The 24,059-nt window shown below is 47.6% G+C and overlaps 2 protein-coding genes across 9 annotated transcripts in view; one reads left to right on the forward strand and one right to left on the reverse strand.

Annotated features, from left to right (window-relative positions):
- The window catches only part of ZMYM4 (zinc finger MYM-type containing 4), a 34,057-nt gene extending 18,754 nt beyond the window's left edge, over positions 1-15,303 (forward strand). For 6 of the 8 annotated variants that reach the window (XM_027719291.2, XM_027719288.2, XM_027719293.2 and 3 more), the window contains 21 exons: positions 76-288; positions 1,584-1,734; positions 2,360-2,475; positions 2,604-2,876; positions 3,378-3,528; positions 3,782-3,954; positions 4,047-4,197; positions 5,251-5,391; positions 5,687-5,724; positions 6,337-6,481; positions 6,657-6,775; positions 7,103-7,274; positions 7,848-7,901; positions 8,015-8,194; positions 8,726-8,820; positions 8,941-9,112; positions 10,568-10,719; positions 11,174-11,285; positions 11,680-11,928; positions 12,561-12,690; positions 13,547-14,024. In XM_027719291.2, coding sequence (XP_027575092.1) covers positions 76-288; positions 1,584-1,734; positions 2,360-2,475; positions 2,604-2,876; positions 3,378-3,528; positions 3,782-3,954; positions 4,047-4,197; positions 5,251-5,391; positions 5,687-5,724; positions 6,337-6,481; positions 6,657-6,775; positions 7,103-7,274; positions 7,848-7,901; positions 8,015-8,194; positions 8,726-8,820; positions 8,941-9,112; positions 10,568-10,719; positions 11,174-11,285; positions 11,680-11,928; positions 12,561-12,690; positions 13,547-13,754 — 3,195 coding nt within the window. In that variant the 3' untranslated portion in view covers positions 13,755-14,024. Of the gene's footprint in view, positions 1-75; positions 289-1,583; positions 1,735-2,359; positions 2,476-2,603; positions 2,877-3,377; positions 3,529-3,781; positions 3,955-4,046; positions 4,198-5,250; positions 5,392-5,686; positions 5,725-6,336; positions 6,482-6,656; positions 6,776-7,102; positions 7,275-7,847; positions 7,902-8,014; positions 8,195-8,725; positions 8,821-8,940; positions 9,113-10,567; positions 10,720-11,173; positions 11,286-11,679; positions 11,929-12,560; positions 12,691-13,546 lie in introns of all 8 variants that reach the window. The other 2 variants (XM_027719286.2, XM_027719292.2) reach the window with 2 other exon arrangements.
- A 3,531-nt stretch (positions 15,304-18,834) lies between these two features.
- Positions 18,835-20,919, reverse strand: LOC113987032 (interferon alpha-inducible protein 27-like protein 2). The gene is made up of 5 exons (XM_027719299.2): positions 20,839-20,919; positions 20,408-20,635; positions 19,890-19,940; positions 19,393-19,554; positions 18,835-19,150 (listed from the first exon to the last, which is right to left on the reverse strand). Exons 2-5 carry the CDS (start codon positions 20,622-20,624, stop codon positions 19,023-19,025), a joined length of 558 nt encoding a protein of 185 aa, XP_027575100.1. The 5' UTR covers positions 20,625-20,635; positions 20,839-20,919; the 3' UTR covers positions 18,835-19,022.
- Positions 20,920-24,059: the final 3,140 nt, after the last annotated feature.

Raw genomic sequence — 24,059 nt, forward strand, 5'->3', positions numbered from 1 at the left:
CGCTGTCTGGGAGGTGAACACTCGCATTCCTTGTGAGTGTTGTCCCTTGCTGAATGTTGTCCCTGTCCCCCCCAGATCAGGCACGAGGTGAACTACCAGAACGTGGTGCACAAGCTGTGCAGCGACGCCTGCTTCTCCCAGTTCCGCTCGGCCAACAACCTGACCATGAACTGCTGTGAATACTGTGGGGGGTACTGCTACAGTGGCTCTGGGCAGTGCCACATCCTGCAGATAGAGGGGCAGTCCAAAAAGTTCTGCAGTTCCATATGTGTGACAGCCTACAAGCAGGTATGTGGGACAGGACAAGGGGGATCGACTTCCCGCTGCCAGAGGGAAGGGTTGGATGGGGTTTGGGGAGAAATTCTCCCCTGGGAGGCTGTGGAGGCCCTGGCACAGGTTGCCCAGAGAAGCTGTGGCTGCCCCTGGATCCCTGGGAGTTGCCCCTGGAGCAACCTGGGCTAGTGGAAGGTGTCCCTGCCCATGGCAGGGGGTGGGACTGGATGATCTTTAAGGTCCCTTCCAGCCCAAACCAGTCTGGGATTCCACAATTCTGTGATTCTGTATTTGGACTGAATACTAAAAATATGTCTTGGAGATTTTGGGTGTTTAGAAACACCCAGTGTATTAGTAGATTATGGCAGTTACTGGGTTGGTCTAAGGTAACTGCTTTTGCCATTTCATGGAGGAACAGAGTCATTAAGGTTGGAAAAGCCCTCCAAGGTCATCAAGTCCAACCTTCAACCCAATGTCACGATGCCCATCAAACCATCTCACCAAGTGTCACATGTACCTGTGTTTTGAACACTTCCAGGGATGATGATTTGCTTAATCTTGCCCAGACATATTGCTCTGTTCTTCCCTTACCCCTGAACCAACTACCAGAGAATTCCAGTGTGGAAGAAGACACAGTGGGACCCCCCAGCCCACTGTGACTGTTTTCAGTCTCTGAGATGCTCCCTGTTTGAGTATTTTTTTTTATTAAATTAAATTGTAGCCCTTAAATTAAGTGGAGAGGAAAAGTAATAATCAATTGATAATTATGATTTTAATTTATAAACTTTTCATATTTGTTTTTTATTATAACATATCCTCTTAAAGAGCTGACCATTTGAGGCAACATTAATTTGTTTTAATAGCTCAGTTATTTTTGACTGACCTATCTTAATGCAATTACTTTAGGAAAAATTACCCTCTGATAGGAGAGTGTCATTTTGTGACTTGACTCTGCTGTCCCATTATTCAGGCCACTTAGGCCAAGAAAGGCCTAATGAATTAAAAAAACCCCACATGGTAAACGTATTTCATCCAGAAAATTACCTCCAGCATTAGCTGGCCTCTGAAACAAATCTGGAAATGAAATTAAATAAGCTGGAAAGGATTTCATGCTGCTTTTGCATCACACATCAGAACCCCATATATGATAGTTCTCTCCATCTGCACCATAAATAACAGCTGTAAAACAAGTGTGGTTTCAAGCACACCAGCACATTTTATACATGTTTTATATGTTACTGATAATTCCCAGGTTAATAAAAATTTTTCAAAAAAATTGAAACGAATGACCCATTTCCCTGTTCCCACAGAAGTCAGCTAAAATCACACCCTGCACACTGTGTAAATCTCTGAGATCTTCAGCTGAGATGGTGGAGAGCACAAATAACGTGGGGAAAACGGAATTGTTTTGCTCTGTGAACTGTTTGTCAGCATACAGAGTAAAAATAGTCTCTTCTGCAGGTAAGCTTGTCCTTTTACTTCTTTAGAAGCTTAATTTCACAGTGCTCATACCCAGACTTTATATGTCCTGAAAGTTAAGGCTGATATTCTTTTCTAAGGGAAGTGCTGAGATGGGAACATAAATAAGGACTTTCTACTACAGGTAAACTTAGCAGTGACAGTACAACCATTTCAGTTTTGGGTTTAGGGAGCTTAAACATGATAATCAACCTTAAATCTGTTTTCTGCTCTTGCAAGTGCAGCTGGTGGGTTTCCCAGCCACTTGTGTGGACGTACACCATGTCACTGCTGGGGCTCCTCTGCCCTTGTTCTCCGGGGTGATGAGTTTGTGACCTCAGCCCAGTGTTGCAGGGAGCCAGGCAAACATCTTCTCAGCTATTTTTCTTGTGGAAGTAGAAAAATGCTTACTGACATCCTAGGGGTACTGGGAGATTAATTAAATTTCTGGCAAGCAACAGGCACAGCAGCTGCAGTGTCTGCTTCTGAATCTGCAGAAATGTCATCTCGGGCTTCTCTCTGTACCTTGGCTCATCATTCAGACTGTTCTTGTATGCACGGTGCAAAATCATCTGTGATACAACCTGACGTTGCATAAATCGCTTTTTCTTCTCTGTTTCACCCTCAGGTGTCCAAGTTCAGTGCAACAGCTGTAAAACCTCAGCCAACCCTCAGTATCACTTGGCCATGTCGGACGGGAGCATACGCAATTTTTGCAGCTACAATTGCGTGGTGGCTTTTCAGGTGAGGCATTCCAGGGTTTCTTCTTAGCTGAATTAACAGAACGCTAAATCGGTGGTGGAAGTGTCTGGGGGTGCTGGGTGAAAGATGTAACCTTGCAAAATAAAGCCTGATCCTTTGCTTCCCTGCAGAACTTGTTCAACAAGCCTTCGGGGCTGAAGTCCTCGGTGGTGCCGCTGTCGCAGGGTCAGGTCATCGTGAGCATCCCCTCGGGGACGGTGGTGTCGGCTGCTGGCACCACCTCCACGGTGTCCCCCAGCTCCACCAGCACCTCAGCTGCTGCAGGGCTCCAGAGACTGGCTGCCCAGTGCCAGCAGGTCACTTTTACCCGCCCTTTTGTAAAACTCAAGTGTCAGCACTGCAGCAGGTCGTTTACAACCAAACCCGAACTGCTTGACTACAAGGTAATCGAGATCAGGGCTTTTCAGGCTCTCTTTTCTCAGCAGAAATCCAAGGAATTGTGGTTTATATATATTGTGGTCTGTTAGTACTGCTCTGTTGCTTACTATAGCTGCTATGGAGGGATTTGGAACTGATTTTGGTATTATTTAACGATTATCAAACTAAATGCTGATACAAGCTCTGTGGTCTTAAAACCAGAAAAAAGAAAAAGACCACCAAAAACCCCCAAACTAAATGATTGCCTGGCTAAAGAAACACATTCCCATCTCTTGGACCCAGAGATGATCCTTTTAATCCAAGGGCAAAGCACACTGGTGAGGGTTTTCTGCAGAAAGTTCTGCTTTATTGTAAAGCTAAACGGGGAGATCCATTTGCTGGTGCTGTCTGTTGTTGATTTCCAAGGGTATAAATATGTTTCTGCGTTTTTATTAACGGTTAAAATGTATTATCTGGGATGTGACTCATTCAGACATTGAAACCAAAACATTCTGGCTGTGTTGCAGGGTAAAATGTTCCTCTTCTGTGGGAAGACCTGCTGTGATGAGTATAAGAAAAAGAACAGTGTGATGGCTTTGTGTGAATACTGCAGGTTTGAGAAAATTATCAAGGAGACAGTGAGATTCTCAGGCACAGATAAAACGTTCTGTAGTGAAGGTAAGAAAGGGCAAAACCCTGTCTCAGAGAAATCAAGTGTTTTGCCTTAAAATTATTGGTGATGCTAAGAGAAATCTAATATTTTTAAGTTAGAAATCTGGTTTTTTAGGTTTAGGAACACAACCTTCTTCACACTTAACATTTTAATGGTATGTTTGAACAAATTACTACAGACATCACTAAACACAAGAACTGGAAGTGCTCAGTGGTTGTCTTTTTGGTGCTGAAGAATGTTTTTGCTGTTTCCTTTCAGTTTGTAAACTGCTCTATAAACACGACTTGTCAAAGCGCTGGGGAAACCACTGTAAAATGTGCAGTTACTGTTTACAAACTGCCCCCAAACTGGTCCAGAATCACTTTGCGGGGAAGACGGAGGAATTCTGCTCAGAGGAGTGCATGTCTAAGTTCACAGTCCTGTTTTACCAGGTAAGCAGTGTTGTCACCTCCTCCAGCAGAGGTTTTTGTCCCCGTTGGTGCTCCCAGGTGTGTTCAATTGGTCCCTCACTCTCTTTTCCCAGATGGCAAAGTGTGATGGGTGTAAGAAGCAGGGGAAACTCGGCGAGTCCATCAAGTGGCAAGGGGAGATGAAGCATTTTTGCAATCTGCCTTGTATCCTGCTGTTCTGCAAACAGCAAAGTGTTCCTGACCCTCCACCCCCAAACAACACAGGTAACCCGGGCTGGGCGTGGTGCTGCCTGCTGCTGTGTGTGACACTGAGGTGGATGTTTGTTTGGAAACTCAGTTCAGTGAACTTTTTAAGATCTGTCTTCTCCTGGGGAGTTTGCCTGTTGCTGTTGGATGGGCTCAGGTTTAGATCTCTCTTACTTGAGGCAGTTTCAAACTTCCTGTAGGTGTGAGGTGCAATTGCTTCATATGCCAAACAAATTTTAGAGAAGATGAAGCAAAAGCACTTGGTTTTCAGACACTTCCATGAAAAAAAGGCCTGTTCTCTTGGGGTGAAATGTACTGATCTGGTGAAGGCATGTTAAAGAGTCACTTGTCTTGATAACACAGAGCAGATATGGTGGAATGTTAATTTTCAGTTAACAAGAGCAATCAAGTGGTGAAATTAATAGAGTTAATGGCTGTAAATACAAATTCACATATATGCACTTAAAGCAGCCAGTTCTGGGCAGTCTGTGGGCATAGGAAGAGTTCCCATTTCTGTATCATTAAGTGTTGATTCTTGGAAGTGTCATGAGGGCTGTAGCTGTTTCCTTGAGCAGGTGGAATGGAAATGAGGGTGGGAATGAAGCCCACTGGAACAGGAACTGTGAGTTTCTGTAGGGAATGAAAGGCAAAGGGAAAGAAAGGCCCACAAAGACAGGAAGAGGAAGGGAAACAAGAAGCAGGAATATCACTGATCCTAAAGAGGGGCATAATCTCCCACTGAGTGATGGTGGCTGTAACAGTAAGGTACCCAAAACCAATAAAGTATATTAACTGGAAGTTTATAGTGTGCACCAGGCCACAGTCAGCTTTTCAACTTGGTGCACATCTGCTGCTTACACTGGTGGGAGCTCTTTTCCCCCTCTTGCTTTGTTTGCTTGTGTAACCAGCTCCTGTTTAAACTGAAATGCTGCAGCTTTACACCTTCATCCCCTTCTCACAGCAGCCTTTTTCATCTGGAGATAAATCTGAAGGGGGGGTGTTGTTTCAGAAATGCTATTTTACAGATTATCTTACTGCTTATTTTCATTTTCTTCTGCTCACTGTGTCCAGCAAACCTTTCCATGGCACCTGCCTCCTCCTCAGGCCCTCCTTCTTTGAGAAAGGACTCAACCCCTGTCATAGCAAACGTGGTGTCCCTTGCAAGCACCCCAGCTGCCCAGCCTACTGTTAACTCCAACAATGTCTTACAGGGTAAGGCAGCTGAATACGATGCCTGTGCTTTTAAATCTCTATTCCTGGACATTTATATTTGCTCAGGGATTTTTTTTCACTGAGGACAACAGCCACTTCTTCATTATTCTTCACGTCAGTGCAGGTGGTTGCATTTGTTCTTCCTTTATATAGGTATAAATAATGACTTGAATTTATGTACCTAAACAGGGAATGAGTTTTAATTGGAATTCTTTTTCTTGACCTTGGCAGAATATGGATTATGGTCCTTGATGATAAGTACACAGGTTATTGTATGGTTTTTTTTTCTTCACAGGTGCAGTCCCTACTGTGACAGCAAAAATAATAGGAGATGTAAGTTTTACAAGAGACTCTTTTTTTCTCTCTTTCACCCAAATTGTATCAGTAACAAATAAAGTATTTAAGAGTTTTTCACTGTCATTTTGGAACTGCTTTCCCTGGTTATGATTGGGCTTTAAAATTCATCCAGCTTGCAGATGCTTTTTAAAAAATGGATAGCACTTATATGGCATAAAAGTTCTGTTGTGTCTGCTGACAGATTGGATGATTTAAGGCAAAGCCTGTCAGATTGTAGCTCTTGAGGTGTCTGTGGTTCTCAAGTAATTCAGTGGTTTCACATCACTTTACTCAGTTTTTTAGGTATCTGTATCAGACTTTTAGTTATCAAAAGTATCTTAACTCCTTTTTATGTCTTTACCATCAGTAAGATTCCAAGGTCAAAAGTTTATAGTGGTTATTTGACTGCAGGAACCCAGTATTCCTGCAGATTTGTTCACTGCACTGTTAACAAAATTACCTGGTTTTGCAGTAGTTTTTAAATGATCATTTTTATCAGCAAGTAGAGTTTTAAATTGTTCAACCTCCCACAGCAGAGAACAAACACTACTCTTATGTTATCTTTCAAAGCGATACCGACTCTGCCCTGATTTTGTGTTTTCCAAACAGGCAAGTACCCAGACAGATGCCCTGAAGCTCCCATCATCAAAACCACCCAGGCTTCTAAAAAACAAAGCTTTATTGTGCAAGCCAATCACACAAACTAAGGCCACCTCCTGCAAACCTCACACACAAAACAAAGAATGCCAGACAGGTGGGTATCTGGTCTCCTACCCCTGTTGTGAAAGTCTGTATTGCAGTTGAGAGAGTAATACATGACTCATGTAGCAGAGTATTATTTAATGTATTTTAAAACCTTAACTAGTTTTCAGGTGGTTGTGTGTTGTTTTTCCGACGATTTTTGGGTTGTTCTGTTTTTGGTGTAACAGAAGCAGCGCCTGTTCCGCCCCAGATCGTTGTGGTACCTGTTCCTGTACCAGTGTTTGTGCCAGTGCCCCTCCACCTCTACACTCAGTACACACCAGTTCCCCTGGGGATGCCAGTACCTGTAAGTTATGCTGCAGTTCACTACAGAAGTCAGTGGTTTCCAGTCTTGTTTGGTGTCACTGGGTGTTGTGTCTGCTCATGCAGGCGGTACTTGGAGTCCTTGAAGGCATTTCCCTCCCTATTGCTTAATGTTTGGTTAAAAATCATCACACAAAACTGCCAGTTTGTAGGGAGAGTACAGAACAAGTTGTCCTGTCTGGAGTTATTTTAAAATTAATTTCAGCAGTCCTGAAATATATGTAAGATTAAATGAGAGGAATCTGCCTTGTGTATTTACTGTTTCCCTTCAGCCTTAAATATGGTCTGATATTTTCCACGTGTTCCATAGATACCAGTTCCCATGCCCTTCCCAACTACCCTGGATAATGCTGATAAGATCATTGACAATATTCAGGATGGCAAGGAAAAGGTTTCCATGAATCCATTTGAAGCTGATCTCCTTCAGATGGCGGAAATGATTGCAGCAGATGCGGAGAGAGAAAAACCACATTCTCATGGTGGTAGGTGGTGGTTTGCAAAAGGAGATGAAATGCAGTGAGGGGAAGGTCCTCTCACCACAGAGATTTCCCTTTCCCCCATCCTGGGTGCTGATTTGACTTGTGTTGACAGTAACAGGTTACTAGAGGTAGTAATCTCCAGATCAGTACATCATGTGTTAGAAGGAGGAGCCAAAATCAAGAAGACAGAGCAGCTGTTTTAAAGCAGTATTTTCCTATCAGGATTTCTATGGTGAGTTCTTGAAGGGTGGTGCAGGTCAGAGTGTGTTGGATAGTGACCAACCCATATAGTAAAAATTGAACAAGCTGAAAAGAGATGAACAGAATATCTTTATTTGTCCAAAGATGACTCAAACAACAAATGGGGAGGGATGGAAACCTTTGGAAAAGCAAGCATAGGTTAGTTCTGCATGACCAAGGTAGAAAGCTACTGGGAGAACTCCAGTAAAGGAGAAGACACATCATGTGTGTTAATATTATGAGCTAATACATATTTTTTTGGTGTGCAAAGTATTTTATATTAGTCATGTAAGGTGTCAGTCATGTGTAGATACAGATTTCCTTCTTTCTCCAAAGGATCTCAAACATCTGAGCACGAGCTCTTCCTGGACCCCAAGATATTTGAGAAAGGTCAGTCAGTATTTTTTTTTTTTTTACAAGTGGGTTTTGATCCTCTTACATCTTTTCTGGCAAACCCCTGGTTTCTGCCTTTCCCATGGTCTGTGTGACCCCTCTCCTTGCAGACCAGGGCAGCACCTACAGCGGAGACCTGGAGTCCGAGGCCGTGTCCACCCCCCACAGCTGGGAGGAGGAGCTGAACCACTACGCCTTGAGATCCAATGCCCTGCCAGAGCCCGAGCCAGAGCTGAAGCAGTTCTCCAAAGGGGATGTGGAACAGGACCTGGAGGCAGATTTCCCATCAGGTCAGTGCAATATGAAGAAAAACTCACTGTCCTGTTGAAGCACACACGGTTTTCTGCATGGGTGTTGTACCAGCAGCCTGCCTGTGTGTTTTCGTGGGGTGAAACTGGGTGTTTAAAGCTGCAGTTATCGATCAGCTCTACTAAAAATTACTACTTTAAAAATATTACTGGTATCTTTAAAGACAGCATTCTGCAGAACCCCTGACAGGAGTAGCAGGCAGCCTTGCTTGACTCCTTTAACTCATCAGTTCTGTGTCCCTGGGTGTAATCCATGTGAGTGGGGGGTAAGATCATGTTTGCCTGAATAAATAAACCCACTGTTTCGGGGGGTTTTTTGCTTCTGCTGAGAATTTACTTTCTTTTTACAGAAAATGCATAGATTGCTTAGTCATTGAAATGTCAGCATTATTTGAATATACAGCTGTGATTGCCAAGTGTCAGGTGTTCCATAGTATCTCAGTGACAGTGACACTTCTACCTGGGCTGCTAAATCATGTAATTAAACTCTTCATGGTGTTGATTTGACTTCAGACTCATTTGACCCTCTCAGTAAAGGACTGGGTTTGCAGTCACGTTCCCGGGCAAGGCGGAGACACAGGGACGGCTTCCCACAGCCAAAAAGAAGGGTAAGGAAGCACTGCTGGAACTGGAATTTGAAATAATAACATCATATGCACTAATCTGAGCATCTGTGGATGAGGAACCTGTTAAATGCTGATTGCTTTGCTGTGCTGGTTTGCCTGCAGGGACGGAAGAAGTCCGTGGTTGCTGTGGAGCCCCGGAATCTCGTGCAGGGCTCCTACCCCGGGTGCTCTGTGTCTGGGATGACCCTGAAGTACATGTACGGGGTAAACGCCTGGAAAAACTGGGTCCAGTGGAAAAACGCACAGGAGGAACAAGGGGACCTGAAGTTTTCAGGTGAATTTGTCTCTCAGTGGAAACAGAAACACTTAGTTGAAGAGCACTTGTCGTGATATGTTGTTCAAGTGAAAATTAGGATTAGACATCACTGAGGTTTGCAACATCCATGAGTGGAGAACAGATTTTGTGGAATACTGTCTTACATTTTTCCATGCATTTAAAAATCACGGCTGTTACATTCTTAAGTGATCTGCTTGCTTTAAAAACAGGCTGTAAAACATTAGAAATGTTGGTCTTTTAACCCCCGAATTGCCTTCATTTGCATGTAGTGATTCTTCATTTGTAGCAGAGATGCCTCTTATGCAGCTGCAGAGCTTTTCTGAGCTAGTACAGAGTCATAGATTTATCAGGCCATAATTCTAAGTTGACAGCACCAACTTGGCCCCATCCTTTTCATCTGTAGCTGGCGCACTCCCAAGGTATTTGTTTGTCAGCAGAACCGTTTGCTGTAAAATAATTGTGTGCTACAACATCAAAATCTTAGCACCTTATCTCTAGGCTTCACAGCTGGAAAGAAACATTCCAAAAGTCTGTGCTGCAACCTGCCTGAAATTAACTTCATTGCTCCTCTTGTCTCACTGGGGTGACAGATAATAATGACATAAAATGTCACTTTTGGTTTTCCAATGATGGATTATTTTTTTCACAAAAGCCCAGCAGTCCTGGGATTTGGCAATGGCTGACTCCCCTTTTCCCTGTCTCAGATCTTACATCATTGCACTGAGTTTTGTGGGCAAATTTTCGGAGTCAAGCAGAGAATTTAAGTTAGGAATAGAACTGAGCTTTTTGGGGATGGTGAGGAAGAGAGCAAAGCATAATAAATACTTGTGCAATGTAAAGAACTAAGCATGACAGGACTTGTATAAGAAAGATCCCAAAGGGAAAAATTCTAATTAGGATGAGATCTGCTTTTTCATCTCTCATTTGAAATTTTTGTTGCCATTACATGAGAGCAGCTGGGGTTTATTTCCCAGAAGAGGAGTAATCACATGAGTTACTGTTTTCTTCTTGTGGCTAAGGAAGTAAATATTACAGTTATTTCCAAGAAACTGTGCCCACTCCCAGAAAGATTCCCTGCTTGCTTATTCCCAAGCAGGCACTTTTTAAAGTGTGGAGCAGCCAAGCCTGGTGATTTCACTGTAGATCATTTGATTGATTCCTGGTTGCTCTACTTCCCTTTCCAAATCCCCCACGTGTCCCATTAAACTCTTCCTTCCTTCTGCCTTTAAGAAGTCAGATTTGCTGCCCTCAGTTATGTGCAGAACTGTTAGGAAATGCTCCAGGCTCTCACTGCCCTGAGTCCAGCTGGAGAGGGGAAACCTCTTTGTCAGCCCATACAGGGTCGTTCATGGGTGAGAGGAGATTCGGGAGCTCTGCCTACGTGAAATAATAAGGAATGTGTGAAGGTTTAATCTGTTGAATTAATTGTTCCAATGATTTTCCTGGCCCCAGTTCATCCTGTGAAGCTCAAGGAGGACATTCTCTCATGCACTTTTGCTGAGCTGAGTTTTGGCTTGTGCCAGTTTATTCAAGAGGTGCGGAGACCAAACGGAGAAAAATACGATCCTGACAGCATCTTATACTTGTGCCTTGGAATTCAGCAGGTAACTCCAAGGATCAGGGGGATGCTGGGAACAGACAGAACTTGCTCTGGCTATTTATGCTTTACATCCCTAGTCCCACATAGCAGCCTGGGTTTTGTAGAGGAGGCAACAGCGTCTCTTTTTTGTGCTTTATTCTTTGTCTTAATTCCGTATTTTGCTGATTTGTCTTGACTTTTTTATGCTTAGAGAGACCAAGTTCTTCTGTCCTTGTAGGAATGTGATGTGGGGGGCTGGGTGTTTCTGCCTAGGCACAAACCTTTGGAAGGGTTTGCTGTAGGGTGGGATGTTTTAGATCTAAAATAATTGCGTGATGCTCTTCTAATATATAAAAGTTTACATGGGAGGGGTTACCCAGGAAAGACTCTCAGTGGCAAGACCTGTTGTGTCCTGAAGTATGCTCTCTGCAATGTTATTTAATCACAAACTGTGTGTCTCCCTGTTTTTTCTCCTGTAGTACCTATTTGAGAATGGTAGAATAGACAACATTTTTACCGAGCCCTATTCCAGGTTCATGATTGAACTCACAAAACTTCTGAAAATCTGGGAACCTACAATTCTTCCAAATGGTAGGACAATTCTTTCGTTTGGTGTAGCTGCATGATGAAGCTCTGTCATAAATTAATGTTTTCTCATGCTCAGTGTTATGGGAATTACACATTTTTGGAATTGGCTGATTGTGGTTTAATACAGTGAAATTAGAACTTAGTGAGGATCTGCTGGTGTCTGCAGTGTTCCTTTGTATCCTTCCCTTCAGGTGTTGGAAGATAATGCTGTTCCACAGCTTGGTTCTCCATGTCCCTCCTGTGTTTCTGCCTACAGAATTCTGATTTTGTTGGATTAAAATTGCTTATGATAGGTGTGAATTTGGCCTGATATAGGGTTCATCAATATAGTTTGGCTGAAAGAGGACTTAAAAGCATAAATAACTATTTTCTTTCTTTCTTTGCCCGTTCTTTCCAGGTTATATGTTCTCAAGAATTGAAGAGGAACACTTGTGGGAGTGTAAGCAGCTGGGTGCATATTCCCCCATCGTTTTATTGAACACCCTTCTATTCTTCAACACCAAATACTTCCAACTAAAGAATGTCAGTGAGCACCTGAAACTGTCCTTTGCCCATGTTATGAGGCGCACCCGAACTCTGAAGTATAATACTAAGATGACATATTTACGTTTTTTCCCACCCTTTCAAAAACAAGAGGTAGAATCAGGTGAGTGCTCTCTGACCATCGGGGTTTGGGCAATCAGGTTGGTGTTGTCTGGATCACAGAATTCATTGTATTGTCTGCTTCTTTTTTAAAAAGGACTGGGGAGAAAAAAATGTGTTATTCAGTAAGCAGAGCTATGCATATGCTGTTCTCCTGGACATTTCCAGTATTTTTCACTGGTTTAATAGTATTTTATAACATCTTCAACTTGCATGAAGTTTTATTAACTACTGCAGGAGTTAAAGGCCTTTTCTGAAGTCCTTTTCTCAGCACTTCCATATTCTTGAGGTTTCAAGGTCCAGACCCTCACTGTGCCTTTTTAATTCCCAGATTTGTCCTGGGTCTGTGTTGGGAACAAACCTGGCAGCCCCAATTGAGAACAGCAGTTAGGGGCTTGCACACAAGCAGGGACTCTCCTTTTGACCTGAGAGGCAAAGACAGATTTTTGTTCTCGGTTAATTTTGGTGTTTGGGAGAGGGAAGTGTTTGATCCTGTGAGCCTCTTCAGTTCATAGTTCCAGTGTGTCTTTGGGTGGTGCAGAGTCACCCCTGGGTGCTGGGCTCAGAGACCTGGGCTGCTTCCTGAGGGTGCTGCTTTTCCACTGAACTTCTGTGATGCCACTTTTGTGTATGCAGATAAATTATCCGTAGGCAAAAGGAAACGCAGTGAAGATGAGGAGAGTCCAACAGCAGTGGAGATGGCTGAGAACACAGAAAACCCCCTGCGGTGTCCAGTCCGACTTTATGAATTCTACTTATCAAAATGGTGAGTGACAGAACCTGATCTTTGCCCTGTGTGTAGATTAGAACAGGCATTTGGGCAAGGAGCCCACCCAGACCTTCTGTGCCTGTGCTGTGGCTCCTCTCTCCAATTCCTGATCCTCGGTGTGAGCGGAACCATCCTGACAGGAATTCCAGCAGCAGCACTGCTGGGACCCCCAAATAGGTATTTTTTGTTACTGGTGTTGAGTCAAGAGTGGACTTACAGGGAGAGATGTATCCTTTAAACAAATAAATTCTTGGTGTAAATGTAAACTGGGGTCGTTACTGCAGTGCCCATGGCATTCTTTCCCTGAATTCCCAATCTCCTTCTTTTGAGGAGATTGTAACTAATACCCCAACATCATAATTCCTGTGAAAGAAGGAGGAAGGAGTGTGAATTAAGTAAAACTCCTGATAAGTCTTGCCTGTCGAGATGTGAGATTAACTTGTATTTAGGAGTTAGAAAGACTATAGCGAGGACATAGATATAAATCAATTCTGGAATCCTGGAACCATTTTCATTCAGAGATTGGATGTCAAATGCATCCATCAATCATCCCATTGCCAGTGCCATTAATTGGATTGCACTCTGATCAAAGAACCATTGCTGTAAAGAAGTCACTCTGATTTCCTTTGTTTCTTTATGACCAACTAATGCTGAGAGATCAAGAAACAATTTAACTGTTCCCTAAGTGGAATGAGGGAGACCGTCTAAGAAAAAGATACAAATGACACTGTTTAAATTGTAATTTTGTCTCAACGTAGCTTTGATTTCCCTGCTGGTTCTCTTTAAATTTTTCCTGAGTAAGGCTGTGAATGCAGCCCAGCGTTCCTAAAGCCTCCTCTCTTTCCCTTGGCAGCTCTGAAAGCGTGAAGCAGAGGAGTGATGTGTTCTACCTGCAGCCCGAGCGCTCCTGTGTCCCCAACAGCCCCATGTGGTATTCCACACTGCCCATAGACCCAGGAACCTTGGACATCATGTTAACTCGGATTCTTATGGTGAGGGAGGTACACGAAGAACTTGCCAAAGTCAAATCAGAGGACTCTGACATTGAGTTATCAGACTAACCGAAGCGGGGTATTTTCCTTTGAATACACATCAGAAGCACCAAAATGTGAATACGTCCAGCCTTTGGAAAATGTGTATCAAATAGGCCAAGAAAATGTCACCTACAGGCAGATTTTGTACCACAGTGGATGTACAAACTGGAACTGGAAGGAAGCAAGCTGTGTAAGCTGCAAAACCCGACGTCCTGTGGCACCGACCAATCCTCAGAACAAATCCAAGTGGAACTCACCTATTGGAGTGGTGCATAAATCCTTTATCTGTTTAGGATTTTTTAAAAGTTGTGAGATATTTTTAAGGCAAATGGTTGTGTAAAATCTCCCCTCACACTGTTGGGCACGGAGAGCTAGGCTGTGGCTCAGGTGACTGCCCAGCCTGCTGGCTGGCAGTCCTTGCTGCCAGGGAACACGAGGATCTTCCCAAGGATCCGAGAGAAAGGGGTGAGGTTTAGACAGACAGACACCTTCCGTTATAAATACACCTACACATACACTCTTATAGTTTTTTTTTAATCTGGGATCAAGTGTTAGGAAGGCAGGAGCCACTGGCCATCCAGATGGACAACTCTGGCTGCTGTGGGATGGTCACAGGAGGCCAGACTCCGGCTCTCACTCCGGGCTCTCCTCTGCTGGAAGAGGTGCTGTAGGGCAGATCCGGGGGATGGACAGCAGGGGATCCTGGGCCCTGTGCAGTCCCTTCCCCAGCCCAGGAGCTCTGCACTCTGTCCTTGCAGTCCACCCAATCCTGTGGTGCACAGAAGGTTTTTTTCCCTTAAGGCAGCTTTTCCTTTCTCCTCTTTCCCTCCTCCTGCTGTTTGGGTTATTTTGTGAGGTGAATCCGGAGAGGGCTTTGTCATTTCAAACAGAAATACACACACACTCTTTCTCTTTCCACCTTTGCAGTGTTGTGCAAAGGATGCAGTATTACTTCTGACACCGGAACTGTGGTAGAAAATAACCATGTGTGTTTTTTTTTCCCACCCCACCCAAAGAGATTTAGTCATAGTGTTGGAAATTGAAAGAGATTTTTTTAAGGCTTGGCTGTTACTGAGTCTTTTAGAAGAGAAAAGCTCCCACGTGGTGTTTAGAGGACAGGACATTATCAGATACTCTCTGTAGCTCTGTTTTCTCAAGCTCTAGACGTGTGTTTCTGATGACCAGTGATCACAAATTCATTGGAAACCCAAACTATTTTTAAAGAAGAGAATTGTATGGTTTTTATCTAGCTCTGGTCAGTTATCCATCTTCTGTAACAGGGGTCTGATATTTGAGCTTGTCACTAAAGTTTCAAGAGAAAAAAAAATCAACAGCCTTGAATTATATTTCCTTTTTTTTTGTTTTGTTTTGTTTTGGTTGGTTGGGTTTTTTTGTTTTTTAATTATTTTTTTAGCAGTTACGAAAGTAATTTAACAAAAATAAAATCAGAAAGTAGTCTATTGACGTTGTGTACTCGGTAGTCCTGTCCCTGCCTGTAACAGATTTCACTGATGTATTTTTTAATACAGAAAATTATGTGAAAAGTAAAACCTGCCCCTGATTCTGTCTGATCAAAGCCCATCTGTGTCTGTCATTTCTGAGCAAAGGTCCTGCTTTGTCCCTGGCCTGGCAGTGCCAGGGGAGATGTTTGGGCTGTACCCTGGCACTCAGGGATGCTCCCGTGGGCCCCATCCTTCTTCCAGGAGCACTGACCTGGCCCTCCCTGTAGTTACAGTGAACAGTGAAATAGCAGGCACAGGGCTTTGGATTGGGATGGTGGATAGAACATTCCAGGGAAAACAGAGTCATTCTGCAGGGCATTAAAGGCCCCAGGTGTGTCTGCTGCACACGGGTGTGCCCAGAGCATCCGTGTCCACAGGAGAGGGGGAGCCTCCAGGAATCCCTGTGTTTCCTGGGCATCCCCTCCACAAGTGCAGCTGTTGGGGGCTGCAGCAAACTGCCCCTGGCTGCTCCCTCCTTCCCTGACCCCCTGGATGAGCAAGGGAGCCGTGAGGACACAGGCTGTGGGGAGGGCAGGCTTTCCTCGGGTGGGGATGGTCTGAAAAATAATCCCACAGCTGAGTGTCCCCTTAAGAGACATTAACAGAAACATTCCCATAAACATAGGATATTTGTACCTTACGAGTAAAAACTCCTTTTCCTTCCTCTGAAGTCTCTCACCATTTCTTGTCTGGGAACACTTTCATTTAGGTTAATTTTTTCCAGGTGCTTTGAGTGAAAGCTACTTACCTTTCAGATTCTCTCAGCAAGGAAAGTGAAATCACTTTTGAGACTCACGTGCTGAAAACAAAGTTGTTTAACGTTGTATGAACTCCTTTTACCTGGTGGCTCTGAGATAAGGAACGTTTCAGTGCAGTTTTATGGTAATAATTAACATGAGTAGTTTCACTTTCACTGCTGTTTGGAGGTCCTTTGGCAATGATTGGCCTTGTCCAGGGTCAGCCTGGACTTTTTTTGCCTCCTGAGGGATTTCTTGTCAGCTCGAATTCATACTGATTACAGGAAGGATTACCTTGAAGGATTAAAATATATTTGTAGATCGTACACACAGGCTCAAAGTTCTGAACACAAACTTCCTTTTAATCAACATTTCTGACTCAGTTGTGCTGAGTGCACAACACGGTCTACTGAAATAGTTTTTTAATATGAGAAAAATGCTGCTGTAGTCTCAGTGTGGACAGAGAAGAAGCAAAGATGGGTGTGAGAAAGAAATGCCAAAAGCTCCTGCCCTCAGTGTGCCAGCAGGTCCTGCTGGGGGAGGTGCTCTGACAAACCTGCCGCTCCAGGTTTTGAACCTCCTGGCTTTGGTTCACAAAAGCAGGAAACTGAGGGTGCTTTGAAAACCACAGAATTAAGTGCAAAAGGAAGTTAAATTATCTTAGGAATTGTTCTGCCAAATACTGCTCTAAAAGATGCCCTTGGATTTCTCTGGAATAGTCTCCAGCCCCTCAGAGACTTTAAATCAGTAGCAAAGTCCCTCGTGCCCCGTGGCCTGGGTGTGCTCTGCAGCAGGAGCTCCCTCGGTGCCACTTCTGTGCCAGGGTCACAGAGGTGACTGAATGTGCAATAAAGTTTTTTGATAACAGTCTCAGTAGCTCTCCTCAGTCCCCTGAGAAGTAGTTTTGGTGTTGCCTTAACAAACAAACCTGGAACAAATTCATGTATCGGATGCTTGTGGAGCTCGTAACCCCTGGGTGAGGTTGGAGATTGGCTCCCCTTGGCACAAACAGGTTCCTCTCCAGTTTTTCTTCAATGTATCATCCATTTTAAACATTTCAGAGGCAAAATTAAGATATTCTGTCTTTGAAACAAAGAGCTGCCCCCTGGCAGTAGGAGCCCTGAGCATCATCAACCTTGCAATGCCTGAATGGTTTTGCACAATTATGTTTGTTACTCAGTTGACTCCAACCCTTTTTTTTAGGTGGATTTTTTTAAACTAAGGAAGAAATTACTGAGTCTGACCACTGGCACAAACAGTCCCTCTAACTTCATCCCGTGGCACCTGGCTGAGCTGTGAGAATTTGCCTTTTTCTCTTGAGTTTCCCCACCACACTCCCGAGACACTTTCCAGGACGTTTCTATTGTGTTGTGCTTTCTGAGGGAACAATTTTGGACATCCCAGGAAGAGCAAGTGGCAAAGGAGCCATTGCAGGGTGCTGGGAAGGTGCTTTGGGCAGGCAGGTAATTGATAGTATGTGGCAAAAAACTCATATAAATATTGAAGTGTCTGGGATTCATAGTTTTGTATTCAAAACATCTCGCCCCGGAGGTCCTTGGTGCTCAGCCCCTGGCACCGGTGCTGGCTCTGCTCCAGGGAGTGTTGCACAGCTGTAGAAGGGTTTTTAAAGTCATGAAGTCTCAAAGGAACTCTGGCAGCTTGGATTCTCCTAACCACAGAACTCAAATGTCCATTGGAATCACATTCCCTAAGCTGATGGATTTTCAGCAGAGATTCGGCTTTTATTAAAGAAACAAAACCTGAGTTACCTGATTGTCACCTGCCAGGAGGGAAAAGGGAATTTAGGGCAATGAAACAGTGAAGTTAGACAGAGCATCACACCCCAAATCTCAAAATGCATCCCAAGGGCACAATTTTAATCCTGGCAGATCCGTGTGGATGTGGGTGGGACGAGTCACCCCGGGTTGGTTAACTCTTGGTACTTAGTCAATGAAGGGGCTTGGGCCTGCAAGTCCTGGACTTTTTATCCTCTCTCCTGCATATTTGTAACACAAAAAGCCAGAACTATTTGAAAAGGTCTTTTTGAGCTGCTGGGAGCCGGGCAGCTGCTTTGGAGAGGAGGGTGAGGGTGATGGCCCCTGACCTTTCTCCCTGGCTAAGCCACCCACCCATCACCCAGCCCAGGCTCCAGCATCCACTTCCCTGTTGGATTCACTGGTGTTGGATCAATGATGCCTCACATCTCATCCCTCCCAATCTGCACCTGGGTTGTACCTCTGTAAATTGGCCAGACTTTTCTACCTCGTTTTGGGCATTATGAGGCAGAATTCCATAGGATGCTTTGCAGCCCCATGATGAAAGGTGCTATATAACTGCAAAGTGTTACTTCAAAAGATGTAACTAGGTCACCACTGCATCATAACCTATATTAAAAAGACTTTTTCTTATATAAGAATTTATAGAGTTCAATGTATGGTAATAATAAGTGAATTATTGAGACCCCCAGAATAGTTTTTGTTTCAGTTGTATCTGTACTCTGGAAAAGTGATTAAAAACCTTTAACCTTACTAGAAGAGTGCATCCTCCTTTTCTGTATGATGTTGGAATCTAAGTTTAGAAGCAGAATCTCACAGATTTCAGGTGGGGAGGGCTGAACTGGTTTTAATCCAGTGCTACAATTGCAGCTGCAGACCTGGACAGCAACACTTGGCCCTTCCCACGAGGCGTTTGGCAGCTCACGCTCAGTCCTGCTCCTCTGGGATGGGCTGTAGGTACAAACCTTCCCCACACCCAGGGCAGGGGAACTGCTGGTTCAGGTCAGTCCTTGGGCCCAAATGTCACCTGTGTTCTGTCACCCTCGAGTGGCACCATCACCCAAGAGCCCCAGTAACACAGCAACACCATCTCTGCTGCAGGCAACGCACCTTTATTGGCTTCAGGGCACTCATTGCACAGGGGAATCCAAAGCTTTTGAGAGGGTGGGGTCGGGGGGGGCTTCCCAGCACCTGCCACAGTCCCTGGCAACTCCTCAGGATCAGCACCTCTCTTGGGTTCTGCATCTGGAGCTGCTCCCTCCTTGGGTTTGTCACCTGGAGTTAACTTTTCTTGGGTTTGTCACTCAGAGTCTTCTTCCTCAAGGGCAGCGAAGCACCGGCTGCTGCCCCGAGTGACCCCAAGGCACTTGTCAGCCCAAGTTTGGCACCAAGAGAGAAACCTGCAGCTCCTGCCAAGACAGATGGAAGAGTGATGTCCCAGCAGCATTGAGGCTGCCTGCTGGGGGACCGGGCATGGGGCAGGGACAGCCAAGGACTTCTCCTGGGCAGGGGGAGCCTGGAGAGTTCAGAGCAATTCCAACCTGTGACAGCTCAAGGGGCTGGTTCGGCCCTACAGCAAGGCCAGGGTATAACCCCGTGTTCCTGAGGGCAGGAACCCAGTGCAGCCCAGCTGCCCTGCCCTCCCACTCACCGATGGACTGCAGCACAGCCACGGTGCTGCCGGCTGCCACTCCCCCTCCGTTGGCGATGGCAGCTGCCGACATCATCTTGGCAGCGATGGATCCAGCGGCGATGCCGCCTGCCTTGAACCCCAGTGCAGAAATGCACGCTGGGATGCCAACCAGTGCCACTCCTGCAGGGAGGACACCACAGCATTAGGGTGCTCTCTGTGCCCCACACCTCCCCCTGCCACCAGCGCCCCAGAACCGGCCTCCCCAAAAGGACTGAGGGGTCAGGGCGGGGAGCGAGGGCTGTGGGGTGCAGGGACACCCCACCCTGGGCAGGACAGGAACAGTGGGCAGGGCTGCAGCACTGATTCCAGGCCAGTGCTGCCCCCTCCTCCACAGCAGCACCCCAATTCTCCCCAGCACTTCCAGCCCCAGCCCAGCCCAGTCCCCACACCCAGACGGGGCTGGCACTGGGCAGTGAACCCGAGCACTGCTCAGCCACTGCCACACCCTCACTCACCTGCTCCAATTGCAGCTCCAATTGCAGCTCTTTTGGCAATTGTTTTCCATACTAAGAAGGAAAAAGGCAGGAGGGCAGTAAAGCTCATCCCAGGCTGAGCCCAGTGCCCTGTGCCAGGCAGGGCAGGGGGTGGGAGCAGCAGCTCTCTCAGGCCCCCCTGCATTCAGCTCACCCCGGCCCCTGCACATCCCACTGCCCACAGACACCCTGCCCTGCCCTGCCCTGCCCAATGCACCCCACTGACCCAGAACAGCACAGGACACACAGCCCGTGTCAGCCCAGTGTGTCACCTGTCACCAGCACAAGGTGAATCAAACACAGTTTAGAACAAACTCAGCCACCACCTTGCCAGCCCCTCGCTCTGCTCCAGCACATCCCCAGCTCTCAAGAGGGCAGCTGAGTCACTGGGGATCTGTGGGGGCTTCCCAGCACCTGCCAGGCTGCCTGGGAGAGACCTTGGGATCAGGCACCTGCCTGAATTCTCTTGGTTTTGTTACCTGGAATATTGTAATCCTCACCTTTTCCACCTGGATTATTGCCACCAGGATTATTGTTATCGCCAGGATTGCCACCTGGACTATTGCCACCAGGATTAATGTTATCCTCAGGTTTTCTTCCTGGACTAGTCTTCTTGGATTCCCCATCTGTACTCTTGTTTTCCTCCTCAGATTCCTCATCTGGAGTTGTCTCCCCCTTGGGTTCCTCATCCACAGTTGGCTTCCTCTTGGACATCATGGCACCGTTTGCTGCACCGAGTGACACCAGGGTAGATGTCAGCCCGATTTCAGCACTAAGAGAGAAACCTGCAGTTCCAGGCCAGTGCTGCCCCTCCCTCACACCAACATTCTGAGTCTCCCCGGCCCAGCACTCGCAGCCCCTGGCCCAGCCAGGTCCCCCAGAAGCAGACAGGGCTGGGTGCAGGCAGTGAACCCGAGTGCCAGACCCTCACCTGCTCCGATCGGGCTCCGCTCCCTCTGTGTCTCACAGCAAAGAGTGAAACTGAAACGGCAGGAGGGCAGGCAGGAAACAGCCTGGGAGGAGCCCAGGACCCTTTGCCAGGAAGGACAAGGGCACAGTGCCAGCAGCAGCTCTCCCAGCCACATCCCCCTCCTTCCCCTGGCCCCGCAGACCCCGGGAACAGACCACTGATGGCACCGGCCCCGCTGTCCCCCCACCCAGGAGGAGAGGGGAGAAGGGACACACTCGGGGTCCCCGTGTCCCCCACACTGTCCCTCTGCAGGGGCCGTGCCCCACCAGCCACCCAACTTACCCATGGTGGGCTGGCCTGGAGGGGGAGCAGTGCCGGGTGTGCTCTGAGCTGGGACCTTCCTTTGGGGAGCAAGAACAGGAGTTTCTTCGTGGGCACAAACCGACTGTGCCATGGCCACCAGGCTCCTGCCAGCCACCCTCCCACCATGGGCCTGGGCCACACACCAGCCATGGGTCTGGCTGCATTTCCTGCTCTGCTGAAGCCCAGAGGAGGCAGCAGGGTTAGTGGCACCACAGCTGTAGGAGTCCAGGGTCACAGAGCAGCAGTGGTGACGTCCTGCAGGCACCCTTGTGTCCCCAGGCTGCAAATCCCTCAGCCCCAGTAACACAGCAACACCATCTCTGCTGCAGGCAAAGCAACTTTATTGGCTGCAGGGCACTCATTGCTCAGGGGAATCCAAAGCTTTTGAGAGGGTGGGGTCTGTGGGGGCTTCCCAGCACCTGCCACACTGCCTGGCAACTCCTCAGGATCAACACCTCTCTTGGGTTCTGCATCTGGAGCTGCTCCCTCCTTGGGTTGGTCACCCTTGGCAATGGCAGGTTCTGACATCATCTTCACAGTGAACTCAGCAGAATTTTGACTGCAGTTAACCCCACCTTAACAGCGACCGTTGGGGTGCCAACCAGTGCCACTCCTGCAGGGAGGACACCACAGCATTAGGGTGCTCTCTGTGCCCCACACCTCCCCCTGCCACCAGAGCCCCAGAACCGGCCTCCCCAAAAGGACTGAGGGGTCAGGGCGGGGAGCGAGGACTGTGGGGTGCAGGGACACCCCACCCTGGGCAGGACAGGAACAGTGGGCAGGGCTGCAGCACTGATTCCAGGCCAGTGCTGCCCCCTCCTCCACAGCAGCACCCCAATTCTCCCCAGCACTCCCAGTCCCAGCCCAGCCCAGTCTCCACACCCAGACGGGGCTGGCACTGGGCAGTGAACCCGAGCACTGCTCAGCCACTGCCACACCCTCACTCACCTGCTCCAATTACGGCTCCAATGGCAGCTCCAATGGCGGCTCTTTTGGCAAGTGTTTTCCAGTCTAAGAAGGAAAATGGCAGGAAGACAGGAGTGTGGGCAGTAAAGCTCATCCCAGGCTGAACCCAGTGCTCTGTGCCAGGCAGGGCAGGGGGTGGGAGCAGCAGCTCCCCCAGGCCCCCCTGCATTCAGCTCACCCCGGCCCCTGCACATCCCACTGCCCACAGACACCCTGCCCTGCCCTGCCCTGCCCAATGCATCCCACTGACCCAGAACAGCACAGGACACACAGCCCGTGTCAGCCCAGTGTGTCACCTGTCACCAGCACAAGGTGAATCAAACACAGTTTAGAACAAACTCAGCCACCACCTTGCCAGCCCCTCGCTCTGCTCCAGCACATCCCCAGCTCTCAAGAGGGCAGCTGAGTCACTGGGGATCTGTGGGGGCTTCCCAGCACCTGCCAGGCTGCCTGGGAGAGACCTTGGGATCAGGCACCTGCCTGAATTCTCTTGGTTTTGTTACCTGGAATATTGTAATCCTCACCTTTGCCACCTGGATTATTGCTACCAGGATTACTGCTATTCCCAGGTTTGTCGCCTGGTCTAGTCTTCTTCGATTCCCCACCTGTACTCTTGTTCTCCTCCTCAGATTTGTCATCTGGAGTTGTCTCCTCCTCAGATTCCTCATCCAAAGTTGGCTTCCTCTTGGACATCTTGGCACCTTTTGCTGCACCAAGTGACACCAGGGTAGATGTCAGCCCAATTTTGGTACTAAGAGAGAAACCTGCAGTTCCAGGCCAGTGCTGCCCCTCCCTCACACCAACATTCTGAGTCTCCCCGGCCCAGCACTCACAGTCCCCAGCCCAGCCAGGTCCCCCAGAAGCAGACAGGGCTGGGTGCAGGCAGTGAACCCAAGTGCCAGACCCTCACCTGCTCCGATCGGGCTCTGTTACCTCTGTGTCTCACGGTGAAGAGTTAAACGGCAGGAGGGCAGGCAGGAAAATGTGTCCAGGCAGAGCCCAGTGCCCTTTGCAAGGTAGGGCAAGGGCACAGTGCCAGCAGTAGATTTCCCAGCCCCATCCCTCTCGTTCAGCTTTCCCCTGGCCCCACAGACCCCTGGGAACCAACCACTGATGGCACCAGCCCCGCTGCCCCCCTGACTAGGAGGAGATTCATTCCTGGGCAGCAGCCAGTGCCACTCCTGCAGGGAGGACACCACAGCATTAGGGTGCTCTCTGTGCCCCACACCTCCCCCTGCCACCAGAGCCCCAGAACCCGCCTCCCCAAAAGGACCGAGGGGTCAGAGCGGGGAGCGAGGGCTGTGGGGTGCAGGGACACCCCACCCTGGGCAGGACAGGAACAGTGGGCAGGGCTGCAGCACTGATTCCAGGCCAGTGCTGCCCCCTCCTCCACAGCAGCACCCAATTCTCCCCAGCACTCCCAGCCCCAGCCCAGTCCCCACACCCAGACGGGGCTGGCACTGGGCAGTGAACCCGAGCACTGCCAGACCCTCACTCACCTGCTCCGACTGTGACTCCATTGGTGGCTCTTTTAGCTCTCTTTCTCAATCCTAAGAAGGAAAATGACAGGAGGGCAGCAAAGCTCATCCCAGACTTAGCCCAGTACCCTGTGCCAGGCAGGGCAGGGTAGGGGGTGGGAGCAGCAGCTCCCCCAGGCCCCCCTGAACTCAGCTCACCCCAACCCCTGCACATCCCACTGCCCACAGACACCCTGCCCTGCCCTGCCCTGCCCAATGCACCCCACTGACCCAGAACAGCACAGGACACACAGCCCGTGTCAGCCCAGTGTGTCACCTGTCACCAGCACAAGGTGAATCAAACACAGTTTAGAACAAACTCAGCCACCACCTTGCCAGCCCCTCGCTCTGCTCCAGCACATCCCCAGGTCTTAACTGGGGATCTGTGGGGGCTTC

The sequence above is a fragment of the Pipra filicauda genome, unplaced genomic scaffold (genome assembly GCF_003945595.2).
Source record: "Pipra filicauda isolate LSUMZ 115617 unplaced genomic scaffold, ASM394559v2 scaffold232_size1229904_pilon, whole genome shotgun sequence".
Lineage (NCBI taxonomy): Eukaryota > Metazoa > Chordata > Aves > Passeriformes > Pipridae > Pipra > Pipra filicauda.

What these genes read in the sequence shown, in the direction of transcription:
- LOC113987032 (XM_027719299.2), bottom strand. Translation starts at nt 20,624, where the DNA reads ATGATGTCCAAGAGGAAGCCAACTGTGGATGAGGAACCCAAGGGGGAG. An exon ending in CAATAATCCAGGTGGAAAAG is followed by an intron (nt 19,941 to 20,407) that starts GTGAGGATTACA and finishes TTTCCTTCTTAG; the next exon opens with TATGGAAAACAATTGCCAAA. An exon ending in TGGAGCTGCAATTGGAGCAG is followed by an intron (nt 19,555 to 19,889) that starts GTGAGTGAGGGT and finishes TCCTCCCTGCAG; the next exon opens with GAGTGGCACTGGTTGGCATC.